Genomic DNA, 18608 nt, shown 5'->3' with positions numbered 1-18608 from the left:
GAGAGAGGGAGGGGGAGGGGAGGGAGGGAGGGAGGGGGGGGGAAGTTGCGCTACAGGCTTGGAAGGATTGCTCTGTGTTCCCTCTCACTCTCTCACTCTCATTTGACCTTCAAAGCCTGGCGCGGGGACACTGGGCTGGTGGGGGAGGGAGGGAGGGAGGGAGGGGCCGGGGTGAGCGAGTGTGTCTGTAGGAAGGCTGGGGGGTGGGGAGGTGTGTGTGAAGGCATTTGTGTAAGAGCTGGTTGGGCCGGAGAGGCTGGTTTTCTTGATGCCTGTCAGTTGTACTCTGGCTTTTGAAACAGCCGCGCAGTGCTAGGCTAGGCTAGGCTGCTTCCTCAGCAACAGCAGGCAGAACCACTTACTGCGCGCGGTGACAAAGGATGTCTCGGCAATTAGCTCATAGAAAGGAGATAGCCGTCCCTGACATGTTGCCTGTGTGCCGTCATGCCAGAGCTACGTCAGGTGGCGTGGCCGCCGACCGAGTCTTAACACGTTTGTCGTCGGCCCGGAAATGGAGCCGGGAATCAGGGGAATATTGACGGGTGGAGATTGAATGACTAACAATGCAGTTACATGTTAATAGAGAAAAAAAACATTGTGATAGTTTGCACTTCTGACCTGTAAATCTCATGACTAAATGAGATTTAGGTTGCCATTTACATTTAGGGCATTTAGCAGACGCTTTTATCCAATGCGACCAAAAAATGAGATGCATTGATCACACAGGTCAGACAACCCAACCCCCTTTGCATTGACCTCTGTCTCCCTTGGTAATGTGTAAACATGAGGGCGATTGTGTTGCACGTGAGGCGTGAAGATCAGTCAGACCTGTTTCCCAGTTCCAGTGAAACTGCTTTGTCCTTAGAAAAGGACACCTTGCCAAAAGGGATTCCAACCTTTTTGAAACCCGTCTGAAACTGGAGGACTATGCAGTGTGATCAAAGAGCCCGCCTCCGTTTGACCAAATGATGTGACGACAGAGAGAGCAGATGATGGCCGACCGTTTTAAGGGCACATTTACCGGGTAATGGGTGTTTTGCAGTAAAGGTCAGGGGCTTATAGGTGCCTTCTGTCTGCCTGTGTGTGCGTTGAATAAGAGTACATAATGGGTGATCTGGAGGGGAGGCTGAGGCTATAAATGTGTGTCGAAACGGTGGAAAGTTTCTAGGAACACAGAGGCCAAATTCCTTCACAACTCACATGACCCGCAACAAAAACAGAAGGGCTTTTTTTTTTCTCCCTCTCTCTCTATAATTCTCTCTCTCTCTCTCTCTCTCTCTCTCTCTCTCTCTCTCTCTCTCTCTCTCTCTCTCTTTGTCCTTCGGAACAGATTCTGCGTGTCTCTTCTCCCCCCCCCCTCTCTCTCCGTGACTCGCCCAACCTTCCTGTTTTCTGTCAGACGAGCGTCAGGCCAATCAGCGGCGGCGGCTGAGATCCTCCTCGTGGCTATTTACCACTCAATGGTCCGTTGAGAAAAAAAAAGAAAAGAAAACACAAACGTACAGACTCTGAGCAGGAGCTAAGCTAGCACTCACTGCTGACTAAGCACACACGCACAAACACGACTCAGTGGCCACAGCTGAGCCTAAGCTAGGCGGCCCCCGTGTGTGTTGTGTTGTGTTGTGTTGTGTTTGCAGGTTCACTCGTTGCTGTGCGTCGGCCATTGTCCGCGTGCACTTCCTTGCCCCGCTCCCCTTATTGTCTCTCCCTGACGGCCGCAGCGTTGAACTAATTGTTTGTTTTCACTTCTGGGTTCCCACAGGGGGGTTGGCTGAACGGTCACGCTTTGTGTTGCGTTGTTTTGGTTTGGTTGTGTTGTTGTCTTTGACCGTTTGAAGGCCGGCGTGGAATGTGCCTGTTTGCAGGTTGTTGTGTTTTTGAGGCCGATAACAAAAGCAGCAGCAGCAGCAGCAGCAGCAGCAGCAGCAGCACGCGGCAGGCCTGGGCGTGGGGGAGTCAGCGTGAGGTCACCGCTATGCCGGGACATGCGAGGGGAGGGAGGGAGGGAGGGAAGGAGGAAGGGAGGGAGGGAGGGATCTCTTCTCGATCGCTCCTTTGGCGGTGTCATGCCTTTTGTGCGATATTCCTTTTTTGTTTTGTCTCCCTTTTATCCGTTTGCTCGTTGCCGTGTGCGCTCTGAGAGAATCGGGCGGCCGCAGAACCCGTCGACGCCGCGTTGCGAAAATGGCCAGCCTCAGCAATCACACAGAGAGAGAGAGAGAGAGAGAGAGAGAGAGAGAGAATGACATGTTATTACACGATCTAAATCAAGTGAAGAGCTTACACAGGGGGATTTGAAAAGGTGGTAAGAATAGAACATGGCCGACTAGTGCATGGTGGGGGGGGGCTTCTGCCACCCCTCCCCTCCCCTCCCTCTCTCTCTCTCTCTCCCTCTCTCTCTCCCTCCCTCCCTCCCTCCCTCCCCTGCTCAGCAGTGTTTCATCTCTCCGGTGGAGATGAGTGAGTGAGAACATAATCAGGGGAGGGGGGAGGGGGGCGGGGGGGTGGTTCTGGGGCATTTGAGTTCACTGCAGGCATTACATGAGCTCTAATGCCCCGATCGCATGGGCTCTGGTAAACACGGCGCTACGCTCCACCGTTTACTCTGGTAACCCCGCCCCTTAGTCAGTGAAAGCCGCTAGTCAGACAGTCTGATAGCGTGGCCTGGAATTAGATTCAGGAAGTCATGAGATTTCCAGGTGGATCGGCTTTCCCGGAATTGTTAAGCGGAGGGAGCTTTTTTTTTTTTTTTTTGCAAAGCGCTTGACGTAACGCATTAGAAGCGCAGGGGAGAAAAGCATCCTGCACAGAATTAAGAAGAGACATTTCCTGTAATAAAGTCTGTGATGCGTGACGATGTGCCAATAAAGGAAGAGGAGGAGGGGAGGGGCTGCGAGGGAGGAGGGGGGAGAGGGGAAAGAAAGGGAAAGAAAAATACAACATGGAAAATCTCTGGCAGCGTTTGTGTGGGAACGCTAATAGCATTAGCTCGGCTGCGCCGCGATGAGCCGAGCCAGCGGAGAACCGGCTCCGCTCTGAGCGGATGGCACCAGGACTCTGGTTCTCGGGCGCTGAACTCCCTGTGAACCCCACTCCATCAGAACCGCGTCAGCGAGCCGCGCCACATGACATGCCCCGCACACTCGCACGACACACACATGCGCCCGCTGGCCTTGGCCAAACGCCGAGCCAAAGAAAAGAATAATGCCGCCATGCAACCTGACCTCTGCACTGTTCTGGACTGTTGGCGATGGAGTCGGATTGTTTGTGGACGTGTGTGTGTGTGTGTGTGTATATACGTGTGTGATTGTGTGTGTGTGTGTATATACATGTGTGGCTGTGTGTGTGTGTACATGTGTGTGCATGTGTGTGTGTATACATGTGTGTGTGTATGTGTGTGTATACATGTGTGTGTGTTTGTGTAATGTGTATGTGTGTGTATACATGTGTGTGTGTTTGATTGTGTGTGTGTGTGTGTTGGGGAACTTTGACACCGTGTTGCAGCTGGCCACAGTAAAAGGCGGACTGCGCGGCGGTAAACCCAGTGACTGTTGGGAGGTGGTTAGGCTACAACTAGATAAGGAGAATGACAAACAGAAACTTGTGACTGCCGCTCCGAGCAACTAAAACTCCCGCCTGCTTGCCAGCCTCAGTGTGTGTGTGTGGGTGTGTGTGTGTGTGTGTGTGTGTGTGTGGGTGTGTGTGTGTGAATAAGGCCACAGTTCAATGTTTAACTCTTGTGTCAACACAACAGATGTGTCACAACAGCATTCCTATGAGCTGTTCATTTTGTGACCGGGCAGGTTTCGTAATCTGAGCGTTGCGCTTGTTTTGAGCCCTTTGCCTCTGTGTGTGTGTGTGCATGTGTGCGTGTGTGTATGTGTGTGTGTGTGTGTGTGTGTGTGTGTGTGAGTATACCGGTACGTACGTGTGTGTGTGTGTGTGTGTGTGTGTGTGTATACATGTGTGTGTGTGTGTGTTACGTTGCGTAGTGAGCGAGTATGTGTGTGTATACATGTGTTTGTGTGTGCATACATGTGTGTGTGTTACGTTGCAAAGCGAGCTTGTGTGTGTGTGTGTATTGACAGCTTGCAGCGGGACTTGTGTGTGTTTTGTGACCTTTTGTTTCTGTTTGCGGGGGGGAAGACGGGTCGGACCAGACTGACTGTTGGGCCTGACTAACGCCCGTTTAAACAACAAACACGGACCTGTGTGGCGGACCCCCCCCCCCTCCTGTAAATGGTTAACCCAATCAAGGATCATGTGAGCGCCTAAACGCTCTGTGCACTTACATGGGACGTGAACTCAGTTCACCTTGTTGTTAGGCAACACAACACTTTGGCTCAGAGGGATTTAATCGTGCGGGAGAGAGGGAGGGAGGGAGAGAGGGAGAGAGGGAGGGAGGGAGGGAGAGAGGGAGAGAGGGAGGGAGGGAGGGAGAGAGATAGCGAGACAGAGAGAGAATGAGAACAAAAGAGTGGGAAACAAAACCAGCTTGGAAAAGTGTCACATGAGCTTTTGGTAGAAGGCGAGCAGAAACGGAGGGGGAAGGAAATTAGGTCATCGAAACTGGGGCCTCTTCCATCTGAACAAAATATGAATAAATGCAAGACTTCCTACCTCTTGTGTTTGTCACACATATATTGTCCTGTGCTTCCTTTGGAGAGGGAATGGAAGTCGGCTTGTGAGTGTGTGTGTGTGAGTGTGTGTGCCTGTGTGTGTGTGTATGTGTGCCTGTGTGTGTGTGTGTGTGTGTGCCTGTGCATGCATGTGTGTGTGTGTGTGTGAGAGTGTGAGAGTGTGTGCACAAAGCAGGTGTCCTTCAGGAACAACCCTGGGTGTAGCCGCACTTGTCAGTCAGTGTGAAACCATTTCCTCTGGAAGGCTGTCTGGCTTTGACTGCGCCCTCCCATTGTTTGACAAGGCTGTGGAGGTGAACTACCCCCCCCCCCTTCTCCTTTGTTGAGGGAGCTTTTAATGATTTGCATAGAGCAAGGTCAAGTTTCACATCTGCGTGTCAGGCCCAACCTGGCCCCATCCCACCACTTACCGGTAGGCAGGAACGTTAGCGGGCTTAACCCCTTTGAAATGTTAAACGCCACTACTAACCGACCAGCTCCACCCCCCCCCCCCCACCCCCCCCGCGCACACTCACCCGACCGGTGGGTCCGGTACATGCAACCGGAGCCCCGCTCCTATCGTCAACACAAACAGAGAAGGCTATATTTACAGAACGATAAGGCCGGGGCCACGCCCCTCCCAACGTGCCTTTTTTGCCTGGCAAATTTGTGCAAACACATGTCGTAAAAACTAAAAACTGTGTGTCAGAGTCAGAGGTATGCTTGTAGTCGCTTTACACCACGCAAACATGCAGTGTCGTAACACCCCAGGCCTATCCGCCCCCCCCTCCCCAGGGCACTGAACTCTCCCACAGTGCTGTGAAACGCTTTGCAGCTCATGTTGGTGACTGCCGCGTCGCTCAACCCCAGCTCTCCTCATTCATGCCAGCTCCATTTGCCTATAGGGGTAGGGACCCTATTGCTATTCGCAAATTTAGTTTTACTTATTGACACAAACAGACCTGAGGCCTGCTGCCAGGAATAACTCATGACTCATGGGTGTGTTTGCGTGTGTGTGTCTGTGTGTGTGTGTGTGTGTATGAAAACACCCATGTCATTCCCCTCAGTGCTGCCAAACAAGTTGGTTTCCCAAGGTTGAATGTACATAGTAGTGAGTAGTGGATGACTCAGTGAGTTGTTCCTTGATAAGGAGTAATTAAGATTAAACGTGGAGGTGCCTGCACAGAGCCTTCCACACAAACGGTCTCTTTGTCCCTCAGTGGAACGTCACGTGGGTTTGTAAACTTTAGCCGCAGAAATATAAGCTGTACAATTACCGTGGTTTCGTTGGTTTTTCTACCATAAAACGTAATTTTGGCTTTTTTTATTTATCCGGTTTGTTTACAAGACTGCCCCAAAAATTTGCCTAATCTGATCAAAGCGCAGTCGAGTGTACCGAATAACTACGGATTATTCAGATACCTGGCTGTGTGTAGTAGCTTAGGTTTGAATCAGTGTCTTCCCAAATAACCCAGAACAATCAATTGTTTCCACTTGTTTACAATTTAACGACGTCTCCAGTTAATATATCACCCGCCTGCTGAATTCCAATACCTACAAAAAAAACAACACGCCCTCGACGTTCAAACTCTTTTATTAACTCAATATAATAAGCTTTTGTGATGGGGCAGTGGAACTTTCTAGAGGCCCAGGCTCCAGACACTGCTGTGATGTGGTTTGTAGGGCCTGTGCTGAACTGCAGGCCGAGCGGTCTGCCAGCCTTCCGGCCTCCTCGGTCTGGGGGTGCGGGGGGGGCGGACTGTGACGTGCTCCCTGGCTGGTGATGCAGCCAGCCGGCCTGCAGTCGGGTAATGAATGCCACACCACGTTGACACCCTGCACTTTTACACAAAGGGGGGGGAGCGGGAGGTGGGGATGTTTGGTCAGCGGTTGTCCGCAGTGTGTGCGTGCAATGAGATGTCTTCCGTACACACCCGGAGATCAGAGACAGACAGACAGAAGGGACGGATAGACAGAGCGCGCGAGAGAGAGAGAGAGAGAGAGAGAGAGAGAGAAAGAGAGAGAGAGTGTAGAGAGAGGGAGCTACTTAACCACATGGCTGAGTATGACTACTAGCAAAAAGTGCAGCTTCGCAGTGAATTCCCTATCAGTGACTTGTGGTGGTGGTGAATGACCTCACTGTTTACAGAGAGCAGAGTGAAACCATATATTTAAACAAGGCATTAGTGCAAACCTACCAGTTGGGCCCATATTCTTTGCATGTGTTTAACAACACCTCTCACATAAAGCTTTAAAAAAAGGGATATTTTGATAGACGTATGCATGCGCATTGTATATGGATTCAAATTCTAAATTCAAGTCTATATTTTTAAGCAAATCCAATTTAAGTACAGAAATTAATCCTCGAGGCTTATGAAACTGACACGTTGGTCAATACATATCGATCGGCTGACGGAAATGTCTTGCCTAAATAACACAAATACTAAAATACCACAGAGATATAAAACCTGTAGGAGTCCACGCCCCTTAGGCATACATTTCAGTACTATCTCCCCGCGAAGGCAGTATTAGTGGCCCATTTTAAGCAGCACGTCTCAAAATAGACGTGTGTGTGTGAAAGGAAATAGGCCGACTTTCAGAGAGCTCTGTTTTGGCTCAGGGGAATGGGTTACATAACGGTGGAAATACGTAAAGTCGACTCCAACGCACAACGCTCACTCACAGGGTTTGCCTTCTCATGGAGCACATATTAACCGTCTCCTGTCGTACCTCTTTCTATTTTCCACACACACCCACACACACACCTTCACGCAAACACACACACACACACACACACACACACACACACACACACACACACACACACACACACACACACACACCACGGTTACTTATAGCATCCACGACTGCTGTGCAGGCACTATCTGATGGGGTTGACTGCTGAGGATCTTCGGTTAGAGGAGCAGACCAGTCATACCGAAACCAACCCAGGCCTTGTTGAGGACTGACGACATTCTGTGTCTTGTGAGCATAAGAGAAAGAGACAGAGAGAGGGGGGGGGAAGGAGGGGGGACAACAAGAGTTAAGGAGAGTGAAACACTGGCGGAAAGACAAGAATAACTTTTCTTTCCGCCCGAGAAAGTACCTTGTCATGAACGAGTAAAAGCGAAAAAGGTCAGAATGGAACTGCACCGCACACACTGCAACAACGATCAATGATTGGTTATGTTTTCGTAATGACCCCTAACGCAGCAGAAAGGACCTCGGTAATTCATTCACGCAGGATTCCTCTTACCCAAACAGATTCAACCAATTACAATCCCCCAGAAAAAGTGATTACATGTGCAGTCTAAAAGTAACTGAAGAGGCCGTACTCTTTTGAGGTTTGTTTACACCGACAACCACCCCCGCCCCACACTCCTCTCCCCTCCCCTCCCCATCCACGCACACATACATACACGCACACACACATACACGCACACACACATACTTAACCACTCCTTCCTATACGATGAAGGCTTTAATACTAGAGCAGGCTGTTCTGTGCGCCGCTCTGGGCTGTGTACGTGCGTATGTTTAGGGCAGCAGAGGGGGGGGGGGGGGGGGAGCGGTGGCTGTGGTTCAGCACTCTGACTTTCTGCCAGAGAGGATAGCATGCGGGGGTTTTCCAAGGCACAGGATACTGTGTCACTGGTTCACTGTGCGCGCACACACACACACACACACACACACAGACACACAACCACACACAGACACACACACACACAGGCTTAGCGTCGGAGCAGCCGTTACAGAAGCAAAGTTCAGTGGCTTTCTATTCCTGGTTGTCATCTGCAATGAATCTCCGCTGGGAGCAACTGACACCAGCCTATGTACAGAAATGAATGTCAAAACAATGTTCTTCTTTTAGCTTACATTCTTAACCACAGACTCACCCCCCCCCAAACCCCCACCAACCCGGTCTATCCGTTGTCATTACCCTGCGCCTTTATCTCCGGGAACGGGGTATGTTACTATCTTCCCTCTCTCAAAATGGTTGCACATGTGGCACATCTGGGTTTCAGCCTGACTCATTACTCACTTTTTTTTATGTTCCACTCTCTGCCGCCATGGCAACTGCTGCATGTTTGGCAGAAAGGCTTTTGAAGCCCGATGGAAAGAGAGCGAGGGAGGGGAAGAGAGAGAGAGAGAGAGAGAGAGAGAGAGAGAGAGAGAGAGAGAGAGAGAGAGAGAGAGCGCCAAGGGAGGGAGTATAAAGGAAGAGTGAGAGAGTGCAGGAGAGAGAGGGAGGGAGGGAGTGAGAGAGCTCTCAGTAGTTGGCCTACATCCAGTGTAATCATGCCATGGAGCCGAAATGAGGCCTTTGGCAGCACACTGGGTTTCTGAGAACAAAGATGTGAGCTTCTAATGTTGGCGGCGGGGCCTGCTTGGCATCCTTTGCCATTTCCCAGCAGCCCTTGCCTTGGCCGCTCGCCAGACCCTCCCTCCCCTGCCGGGACTGCAAAGAGGATCAGAATAGAGAGACTTGTTTTTCACTCGCCTCTTGCTCTGGTCCAATGACATCACCTCTGCAGCCTGCAGCCCCCGGATTCCAGCGCCCCCCCCCACTGCTCACCCTGGACCCTCCATTTTATTACAATTCCACCATTTTAAACATATATCACGACCAATCCGCCACTACAAGTCGCACAGACACTGTTTATTCGTTTATTGTTTTAAGAAGGGGCGGAAATACGGAACACGGTGACATGTGCCACCGGTTTCCATTTTCAATATACAAATTCTACCGAGGCTGCGTGAACGTGAAGCAAACACACACACGGGGTGAGCGACGAAGGGTGTTTTTCTTTTTTAAAGGGGCAGAAAAACAAACGTGTTTCGTCCTCCGACGAACGGACGGTCAGACCGTCAGGCCCTCCGTTCTGTCTGCTCTCCTCTAATCCGATCGCCGTAGAATCGGTGGTTAAAAATAGCAACGCTGTAAACAGGATATACCGTGCGTGTGTGTGTGTGTGTGTGTGTGTGTGTGTGTGTGTGTGTGTGTGTGTGTGTGTGTGTGTGTGTGCGCGTGCGTGCTGCAAGGAGGGGGGAGTGGGGTCACCATGGTTACGAGCAACGTGTAGTTTTGCTGTGGACATTGCCGACCTTTTCCTTTTATATATATATATATCGTCACTTGCATCATGCACATGTAGGCCTACGAGGCGATGTGAAATAACCTGCACACATTTTTTAAACGCACCGCAGATATATTCTAGGGCTGCATGCTGCATTCTGCAGCCCTATAATATATCTGCTGTGCGTTTCGCTTGCCAACGTCAGCAGTGGCGCCCGTGGTGGTGGCAGTGGAAAAAACAACCCAAACATGCAATGCACAATTGCATGGAGCGCTGTGCGCCGGTCGGGGCAGACCAGCTTCACAGAGAATGATTAATGGTTCCTCCACAACATAAATAAAAGATGACCCATGCAACTTAACAGGCTCAGAATGCGAGCTAAACCCCACGCCAGCTTACTTGTTAATGTTGTCATGAGAATTCCCAATGCCTTCATCTCCCTCGCTTGTTAACTACTTCCACTCTTCATTTACAAATCACGCTATATGTCTTCGCCATTAGGTTTAAGTGGGGGCCCTTGAGTTGCGTATTTGTCACGACCGTCACATAATGGTTACACAACATGTCCCAAGTCTGGGTTATTATTATTATTATTATTATTATTATTCACAATTAGACTAACAACGTTGTATTTTCCGATTATGTATTTTTAAATCACGAGGAATTCGATTGCAATTGAATGTCGGTTACACAGTGCATAAACATAATCTGCATTAAGGAAGCAGAGAGCGAATTGAATCACAAGGGGTCAAAGTAACACAGAAGTCATGTGCTTTTCTGGGAATTTAAGAATACTACATTTATTTCCAGCCGTACATAATCAAATTAACCACAGCATCAGACAGCTCCACCACACTCCTTTAATGAACATAGATGTCCCAATGTAATAGCCTTCTACTATATTGTCTATGGCATTATAGAAGCCTCTGTTACACATTAACAGGCCGCCTCTTGAATAAAACACACCCTATTCTGAGCAACAATAAATAGACTGATAAAAAAATATATTATATTTCGTATGTCGTCATGCGCATGCGCAGAACAACTATGTATGCCTGATTTGATAGATTGGCAGAACAACCGGCGGTGAAAGAAAACAGTTTAATGGTTGAACTTTCTCGCAGTATAAATTCCTCAGGGGGAGGTGGGGTCTGGGTGCGATCCAAAGATCAGCCTACCACCCCGTGATGTGGCCATGGCTCCATGTGTTCATTATAGATGGGTGAGGCGCGCTGTGGCTACGTGACTAAACATCTTGCTTCCTCTTTCCAACGTCATCAGGGCTTGCACAAACATATCCTGCTTTGTGTCTGCAGGTTTCAGACGCATTGCCTCACCCAGAGCCCGGGGCGAAGCTGCAATGAGTTGGAATGCACCCAGAGGAGGCAGAATGCTAATATCCACTTCACGTGGATACTTTTGTGTGTGTGTGTGTGTGTGTGTGTGTGTGTGTGTGTGTGTGTGTGTGTGTGTGTGTGTGTGTGTGTGTGTGTGTGTGTGTGTGTGTGTGTGTGTGTGTGTGTGTGTGTGTGTGTGTGTGTGTGTGTGTGTGTGTGTGTGTGTGTGTGTGTGTGTGCGCGCGCACACGTTGTGTTTCTCATCTTGTAGTGTACTATCCCTCGTTTGTTTTTAATGTGGTCTTTCAGTAGCCTAATAGTACACGATATTGTCCGTTTCACAACGCAAATAAAACCTTATAGTACGGCTGTGTCCTTATTTCGTGGAGGACAGCCCTACACACACACGCTGCAGAGATGAAATAAATCGCATTACGCGTCGGCAATCTGTGTGATCGCGTGTATATTAAAAGTGTGTTCCGTTTTTGTTTGCTTTCGTGCACCCGGCGACTGCCTGCCAAAAAAAAGCAGTCGCATTATATTCATATCGTAACGCCGAACCCATTCAAGGTTTACAGCACGCTGGAAACCCCCCTCCCTGTGAGTCGACATGTCTTAGGGTTGGGTAATGCGGATGTCTTTCGCTTTCTTTGTTATAACGACCAAAAGTACGCTTGCACTACGCTAACACACACACACACACACACACACACACACACACACACACACACACACACACACACACACACACACACATAATGGGTTTCAATTCGCACCAGAAATCGTGCTCATCTCGAACATAGTAGCACACCCCGTTCAATAACACAATCAGCCAGCACGTGTTCGAGGCTACTAAACGTTTCCAGGGGGTAGAGAAATGCATGTGCGACCCACCTCATTCACTGCACACCCCTAGTAGAGGCGTTGTTGTGCATTGAGAAAAAACGCTGCTGCTGCGTCGCTGATCGCTTCAGCCTCTCCCGGAGAACCGACCGTTCAGCGGTTTAACCCGAGAGCCACCAGGACCGGGTGATGTTGTTTTTCCTCTGCGAACCCTTCAGATAGTTTCGTTTTTAAAACGCCCCGATTGGTATCGTGCAACCACAGCCATTTTGTCGTATTCTCCAAAACCAGCTCCTTGTTCAGTTCACTTATTGAATGCAATAGCCCCCCCCCCCCCCCACACACACACATCTCCCCCCAACACACATACACACACACACACACACACACACACACACACACACACACACACACACACACACACACACAAGTTGAATGCATCGCCACGGTGACTGGGTGTAGTTTTTGGCCCAGTGGTTCTCACTGATAAAATAAAAAAGGGGGCTGTGACTGACGAGAGAGAGGGTTTGCGCTAAAGGGGGCTGTCGAAGAATCAAGTCAATCGACGCGAAGCTAGAGCAGGCTAGAGACGAGAGAGGAGCCACCGCGGGTTGAATGCTGGCCGGTGACGTCACTGCCCCACACATTGAGCCAGCAGCGGAGTTGTGGGCAGCAGCAGCAGAGAGAGAGAGCGAGCGAGAGAGAGAGAGACAGAGGCGCGCCGTAGTAAAGTGCACACTGTCATGAAGTTCTCCCTCTGACTCCATCGGTGTGTTGCTGTCGGGAGAGGACGGATTTTCGACCCCCCCAAATCCCGGATCACGTCCCGGTTTTCACTTTTTCTGCGGAGGACCCCCCCATTTGGAACAGACTCGAGCGTGAACCCTGGGAACACAATTTTTTCGGGTGTTTTTTTTTTGGGTGGCGGTAAGCAATGTCGTCCGCGGCGGTCGCTGCTTCTCGGAGGCAGTCGTGTTATTTATGTGACCTGCCGCGTATGCCGTGGGCCATGATCTGGGATTTTACCGAGCCCGTGTGCAGGGGATGTGTCAACTACGAGGGCGCGGACCGGATCGAGTTTGTGATTGAGACCGCCCGACAGCTAAAGAGGGCTCACGGATTTCAGGAGGGCAGATCTCCCGGGCCGGGGAAGTCCCAGCTCTCTGGGAAAGAGATTCAGGCTATCAACCATTCGGCTGGAGACCCCGGCTCGCGGCCGCCCCCCCAGCCCTTGGATCGCTACCCCCTCTCCTCTGACCGGCCGCCCAGGCTGGGTCCCGAGTATCAGTCTGGGAGGCAAGTGAATGGCCTCCCTGCCCCGAATGGATTTCCTAAACCAGACGACCCGCCAGAACTGAACCGCCAGAGCCCCAACCCTCGCAGGAATAGCACGGTGCCCCCGAATCTAGTGTCTTTGGGCAACGGGGGAAACATGCCCCCAGGAGTGCACGCCATCAACGGTAGACCCGGACAGATGGGGCTCCCGTCGGCGTTGTCGTCCGGCAGCCCGAACGACCTGGGCGGCAAGAGACCCGCCTCGGTGTCGAGCACGGAGCACGAACGGGAGGTGAAGGATAAGCACAGACAGGCGGACAGCCTCACGCCGGAGATCTCCGAGAGCCACAAAAACAGGGCCGAGCAGGACTGGATTGGCAAGGGCAAAACGGTGAGGGACCTGATGGCTCTGCACACGTTCGACAGCCGCTTCAAGAAGGACCATGCGGCCATGCAACAAAGGGTGATGGGCTACGAGGCGAGCGCCACGGCGTCAAAATCAGGTAAGCACCGCTACGGTGGTCCCGCATGACCATACCGATACCGCCTGTTTTCCAGCTTAACCGAATGTAAGATGGGTCACATGTGTTGGTGTTGTCCCCGTCGAAAGCCCAACACGGTATTGAGATAGTATAGCTGACTAATGTGTTGAGTGTGCGCCAAAGAATTAACCCCCCAAAAAACACAACCCTATATGTGGCGTTTGTACTATGCAGCTTGTGGTTCAGCCGGATGAATTATTCACTCTTGTCTGCCGCTGTGCCTCAACTCCGGTCTTCTGTTTAACCCCTTCCCACCACCAGACAGAGGAAAACACCCCCGCAGCATGAAGAGAAAAGCCTCCCCCGAGCCAGAGGGCGAGGGGACCGCGGCCAAGCTCAACGGCGATGCGCAGCAGTGGTTACCGCCTCCTTCAGACGGCCACAAGATGCCCCCGGTGCCCCCGCCCAGCTTCACCTCTCCCCCCTCCACCATATCGCCCCACTCCCGCACCACCCCACCCGAGGCGGCCCAGAACGGCCAGTCCCCCATGGCGGCGCTCATCCTGGCTGCCGACAACGCGGGCGGCAACAGCTCCCCCAAGGACGTGAACCAGGTGCACTCCACCACCCGCCGGAACAGCAGCAGCCCCCTGTCGCCCTCCTCCATGAGCCAGCGGAGGCTCAACCAGCGCGAGGGCTCCGGCGGCGGGACGCCCCACGTGCCGGGCATGGACCAGGTGCACCCCCAGAGCATTCCGGACTCGTCGGTGCCGGGGAGCATACCCCTGTGCTGCACCCTGTGCCACGAGCGTCTGGAGGACACACACTTTGTCCAGTGCCCGTCCGTGCCCTCGCACAAGTTCTGCTTCCCGTGCTCCCGGGAGAGCATCAAGCAACAGGGGGCCACAGGGGAGGTGTACTGCCCCAGCGGGGAGAAGTGTCCCCTGGTGGGCTCGAACGTACCCTGGGCCTTCATGCAGGGGGAGATCGCCACCATCCTTGCGGGAGACGTCAAAGTAAAAAAGGAGAGGGACCCTTGATTTTGTTGCGAACTCTTTTTGGGGGGTAGGGGGGTGGGGGGTGGGGGGGTAGGGAGGATGGGGGAGAGGGGAGGGAGGGGTGGGGGAATCAGAAATATGAGTATAAATATATAAATATCACATACATACCATTCAAAACAAACAAACTAACGGACTTGTACATATTGGACCCAAGGGAAGAGTATACTTCGTAAACATGGTTGTATAATTTTTGATTTTTGAATACATTGTGTTTCTATATTTTTGAAGATAAAGGTATGTACTCATTATAATGGACTACGTTCCTATTCGTTGATGTTTAACACAATTCTTGATGTACTTTTAGGTCTGGTGGCAGTTCCTGTTTAACGTAGAATGTGACTAATGCTACTCTACGAGCACTTGGCAAAACTGAAATGCTTTTAGTTGTACTTGTATGCACTTGTTTAAAAATTGCCAAATACAATTTCTGATCTTGTATGAACTCATTGTCTGAGCTTGCTTCATTTAAAGGATACCGACCATAACCTTCCCTTCCCCTTTTTGGCTCAAAGTATGAGCTGCTACTACTACTAGGTGACTGCTGTGAGAGAGACAGCCATGTTATGACCACACAGAACAGCATAGTGGAGGCAGGGCTGCACAGCCATACAGCCATACAGCCAGCTTCAAAGCTCAGCACTGCCTATGGATATTTTTAAAATGCATGTCGTAAATACACACATGATGAATATCTCCCCTAGGATTGTAGACATGCCCCCTCTCTCTACTGTATCTGATTGCAGCATACAGAATAAGGTGCAGAGTCATGTTCACTCAGAAGGAATCTGTTGAGTCAGTAGCAGGGGGAAGTGCGTGGTCGTCGGCAGGATACTATCCTGCAGTCGACAAACGAGGCATTTAAACCCTTGAGCTTAATGAATTGAACTGTGGACATATTAGCAGTTGCACTATTTTACATTTTAAAACGAGTCTATGGTTTGTGACGTGTATCGCATGGGGCTTCGAGTGGTAGCCTATACGGTCTTATAAAAGAAGCTCTTTCAACATGTTTTTCCCAATACGAGCCCCGCCACCAGATAATTCATAATTGATTAACTTAATGAAAACGCGCCAACCTTTGCACTGTGGCCGCGTAGACTTTTATAAACACACATAAACAGTCGGAAGCGTGTTGTTGTGCAGACGTGACGACATTCTTGCAGTGAGTCACGTGATCGCTGCGAGAATATTTCCGCCTTTCCTTTGCACAGCGTCAACAAAAGCTTGCACATTCGCCACAGGTGTTCTCATGCAGAGCTGCCACGGCACGCCAGCGTGCGTGCACTATTATTCACCTCAAAATGCAACCCTCACGCACGCTCTTCTTGCAACCTGTTACTATAAACATAAACGGTGTGTGTGTGTGTGTGTGCGTGTGCGTGTGCGTGTGCGTGTGTGTGTGTGTGTGTGTGTGGTGGGGGGGGACGTGTCACTCACTGCAGTGCAGAATCCATGCATCGTCCTCCCTAGACAAAGAACCTCTTGTTGGGGTGTTATAAAAGACATTCTGCGATTCAGAAACAAGGTAATTCTAAGGGATAAAGGACGTCTTAGTATGCGTTTGCATCATGCACACATTGCTACCTAGTTGTGTCAGTCGTGACTCCTTGTGAAATGTACACTCGTTGCCAACGTCCAGCGAGTTGCCGTTCACATCACTTTTTAGTTCTCCAATGCATGCGCTTAGTATCCGCTGGAGTCTATTTATCACTGAAAATAAACACATTGCCCTGGACAATGCAGTATACTATACAACATTTACTATACATTTACTATACTATACATTTATAGGTGTTTGGTATTTTATACAATGTCTTAATGTTTAAGAGTAAAGCATACCATATATTTTTTTTCCTTTTAATTTTTTTACTGCTTTGTTTGACTGACATTCAGTGATATTCAGTGGCTGGGAGTGAATGCTACATCTCATTCAAAGGAATCCATTTAGAGCACATGCTTGCAATGCTAATATTCTTCAATGAATATGAACCTTCATGTGTTTCAACAGAACCTGTTCTATTTTTATGGAGGTATGTTTTGCAACATAGCCGTGTGGGTGTGTGTTTGAAGTCCTTTTCCGTTTGTCTGAGATTTATCTGGGACTTATCAGTCGGACTTTGATTGCTGAAACACTGCCACCCAGCCTGATAAAGGGAGATTGTCTGCTATTGACTTGCATTTGACTCCAGGACAGTGACCCCAGCCCGTCCATAGTCACAGTCTGTCAAGCTTAACCACTGCTGACAAACATCTCAGCATGACACATAGTGCAATCTGAGTTTTTTTTTTAATTATTTACCAACGTGACCTACTTGCTCCTCAATCCGGTGGAACGAGAGCCAGAGGAAAAACTGCAGATTTATCTTGTGTTTAGTGGCGCATATGGCCGAAACATTTTATGGATTAAAAAAAGCCCACAACATGCTTGACCTAGCGTGTGATGTGAAGCCACACACAGGTGACTGTAACCGCGTGTGTTTATCACACTAATGCTGCACACCTCCCGCAATGTACTGATAAAGTGTCCACTTTAACGACTTGGGTCACCACACAACGGTCAGTTGCATGGCTACGAGGGCAGTGGGTAAACATGAGGTTCCTGGATACCGTTTGTCGAATCATGTGCTGACAGACATTAACTCTTCCCCAGCCATGGGTCATTATCTATCTGTAAAATTATGTATTTCTAATTCTCTAGCAGATTCACTGCGGAAGGAAATTCTGGAGAGAGGTGCTGTGGTGGCTGGGGTATACAACGTGCACACTAAGGTAAAGCAGTTTGTGTTCATATGGGACATGTGACTATTAATTTTAACTTTGACCTACATAGAGCCACCTTTTGATCCCATCGTGTAAAGATAAGCGCACTATGAATCACCCTTTACACAATATTGGTTAAATATTACCGCAGTGGAAAGACGTCAAGAACGTTTTCAGGTTCAAACTCCGACCTGTCAGAGCCTCCCATTCCTTTTCTTGGGAACATCGCTGTATCAGTTGACCTTCATCATAGCCCTCCTGAACGGAAAACACAGCGAGGCATAGCCTGCACCTGGGCAGAGTCCAACTGACTTGCGTGATACAGAATGCGATACACTACGCAGTTAACAGAAAATACCCTTCCTCCTCTATCTCCTTCGTTGACGCATCGTATTTTCCTGAAACAGTTCCTAGATCAAATGACACCATGACCTACGATCAGTTTATATCTCAAGGTGGATGTTTCGCAATCTATCTGAAGTGTTTCCTGTAACGGGGGAAGAAGTCTTCCTGTAACGGACACGTTGCCACAGAGTTCTTTTCTAGAAAGGTCTTCTTCATCAGCCGTTCAGCTCGATCAATGGTCGTAAAGTCCCCCTATTGACCGGTAGATGTATTTATTTGAAGCTGCCCCTTTTAATCAAGGTAAGTGAAAGGCATTAACCGGAGCGAGGTAAACAGTTGGTTGGCGCCCTGGCTGTTCCCATTTCCTTTAATGGTTAACTTAATCGTATGTCGGCACACAGCTTTTGCGCACTGATGTTGACCAGACACACAGCGCGGCCCGGGCAGGAGTTCTTATCGGTTGGCTTTTGAGTGTGTTGTCAGTCTTATCTTGCATGTTTCCCGCTTTCCATCCTTGTAAATGTATACTGGTTGGTTTTGGACACTGAGTACTAGTGGTCAGACCCGACCAGACAATGGGGAAGTATGTTTGTCTAATTAATGTACACGAAAGCCTGGCAAAGATGAGAGACACAGATATACCTGCTGTTCCGTCTCTACTGTGTCGCTGATACTATCGGCTTGTACGTTGCGACATCAGATCACATCGCAATGGCTGCGCCATTTTGGAAGCAAAGGAGCATGGGAGTGTTACTGTGGTAGTAATGCCTTTTTTTGGTTCATCGTGAAATGATTTATCATAATTGGG

The 18608-nt window shown here is 49.8% G+C and overlaps 1 protein-coding gene and 1 long non-coding RNA gene across 4 annotated transcripts; one reads left to right on the top strand and one right to left on the bottom strand.

Annotated features, from left to right (window-relative positions):
• Positions 1-6203: 6203 nt before the first annotated feature.
• LOC311377421 lies at positions 6204-12221 on the bottom strand. Of its 3 annotated transcripts, none has more exons than XR_014644662.1 (3): positions 11929-12221; positions 7463-7601; positions 6204-6460 (listed from the first exon to the last, which is right to left on the bottom strand). It is a non-coding gene; the product is annotated as an uncharacterized lncRNA (long non-coding RNA). The 3 variants fall into 3 exon arrangements; XR_014644663.1 differs by having other exon boundaries at positions 6204-6455; XR_014644664.1 differs by having other exon boundaries at positions 7472-7601.
• A 222-nt stretch (positions 12222-12443) lies between these two features.
• irf2bp2a (interferon regulatory factor 2 binding protein 2a) lies at positions 12444-15137 on the top strand. The gene is made up of 2 exons (XM_084491314.1): positions 12444-13655; positions 13956-15137. Exons 1-2 carry the CDS (start codon positions 12812-12814, stop codon positions 14672-14674), a joined length of 1563 nt encoding a protein of 520 aa, XP_084347440.1. The 5' UTR covers positions 12444-12811; the 3' UTR covers positions 14675-15137.
• The last annotated feature ends 3471 nt before the right edge of the window (positions 15138-18608 follow it).

The sequence above is a fragment of the Micromesistius poutassou genome (genome assembly GCF_964030765.1).
Source record: "Micromesistius poutassou genome assembly, contig: SCAFFOLD_4100, whole genome shotgun sequence".
NCBI classification, from domain to species: Eukaryota; Metazoa; Chordata; class Actinopteri; order Gadiformes; family Gadidae; genus Micromesistius; species Micromesistius poutassou.
Note: the sequence above shows the minus strand (reverse complement) of the source record. Positions and strands in the feature narration are given on the sequence as shown.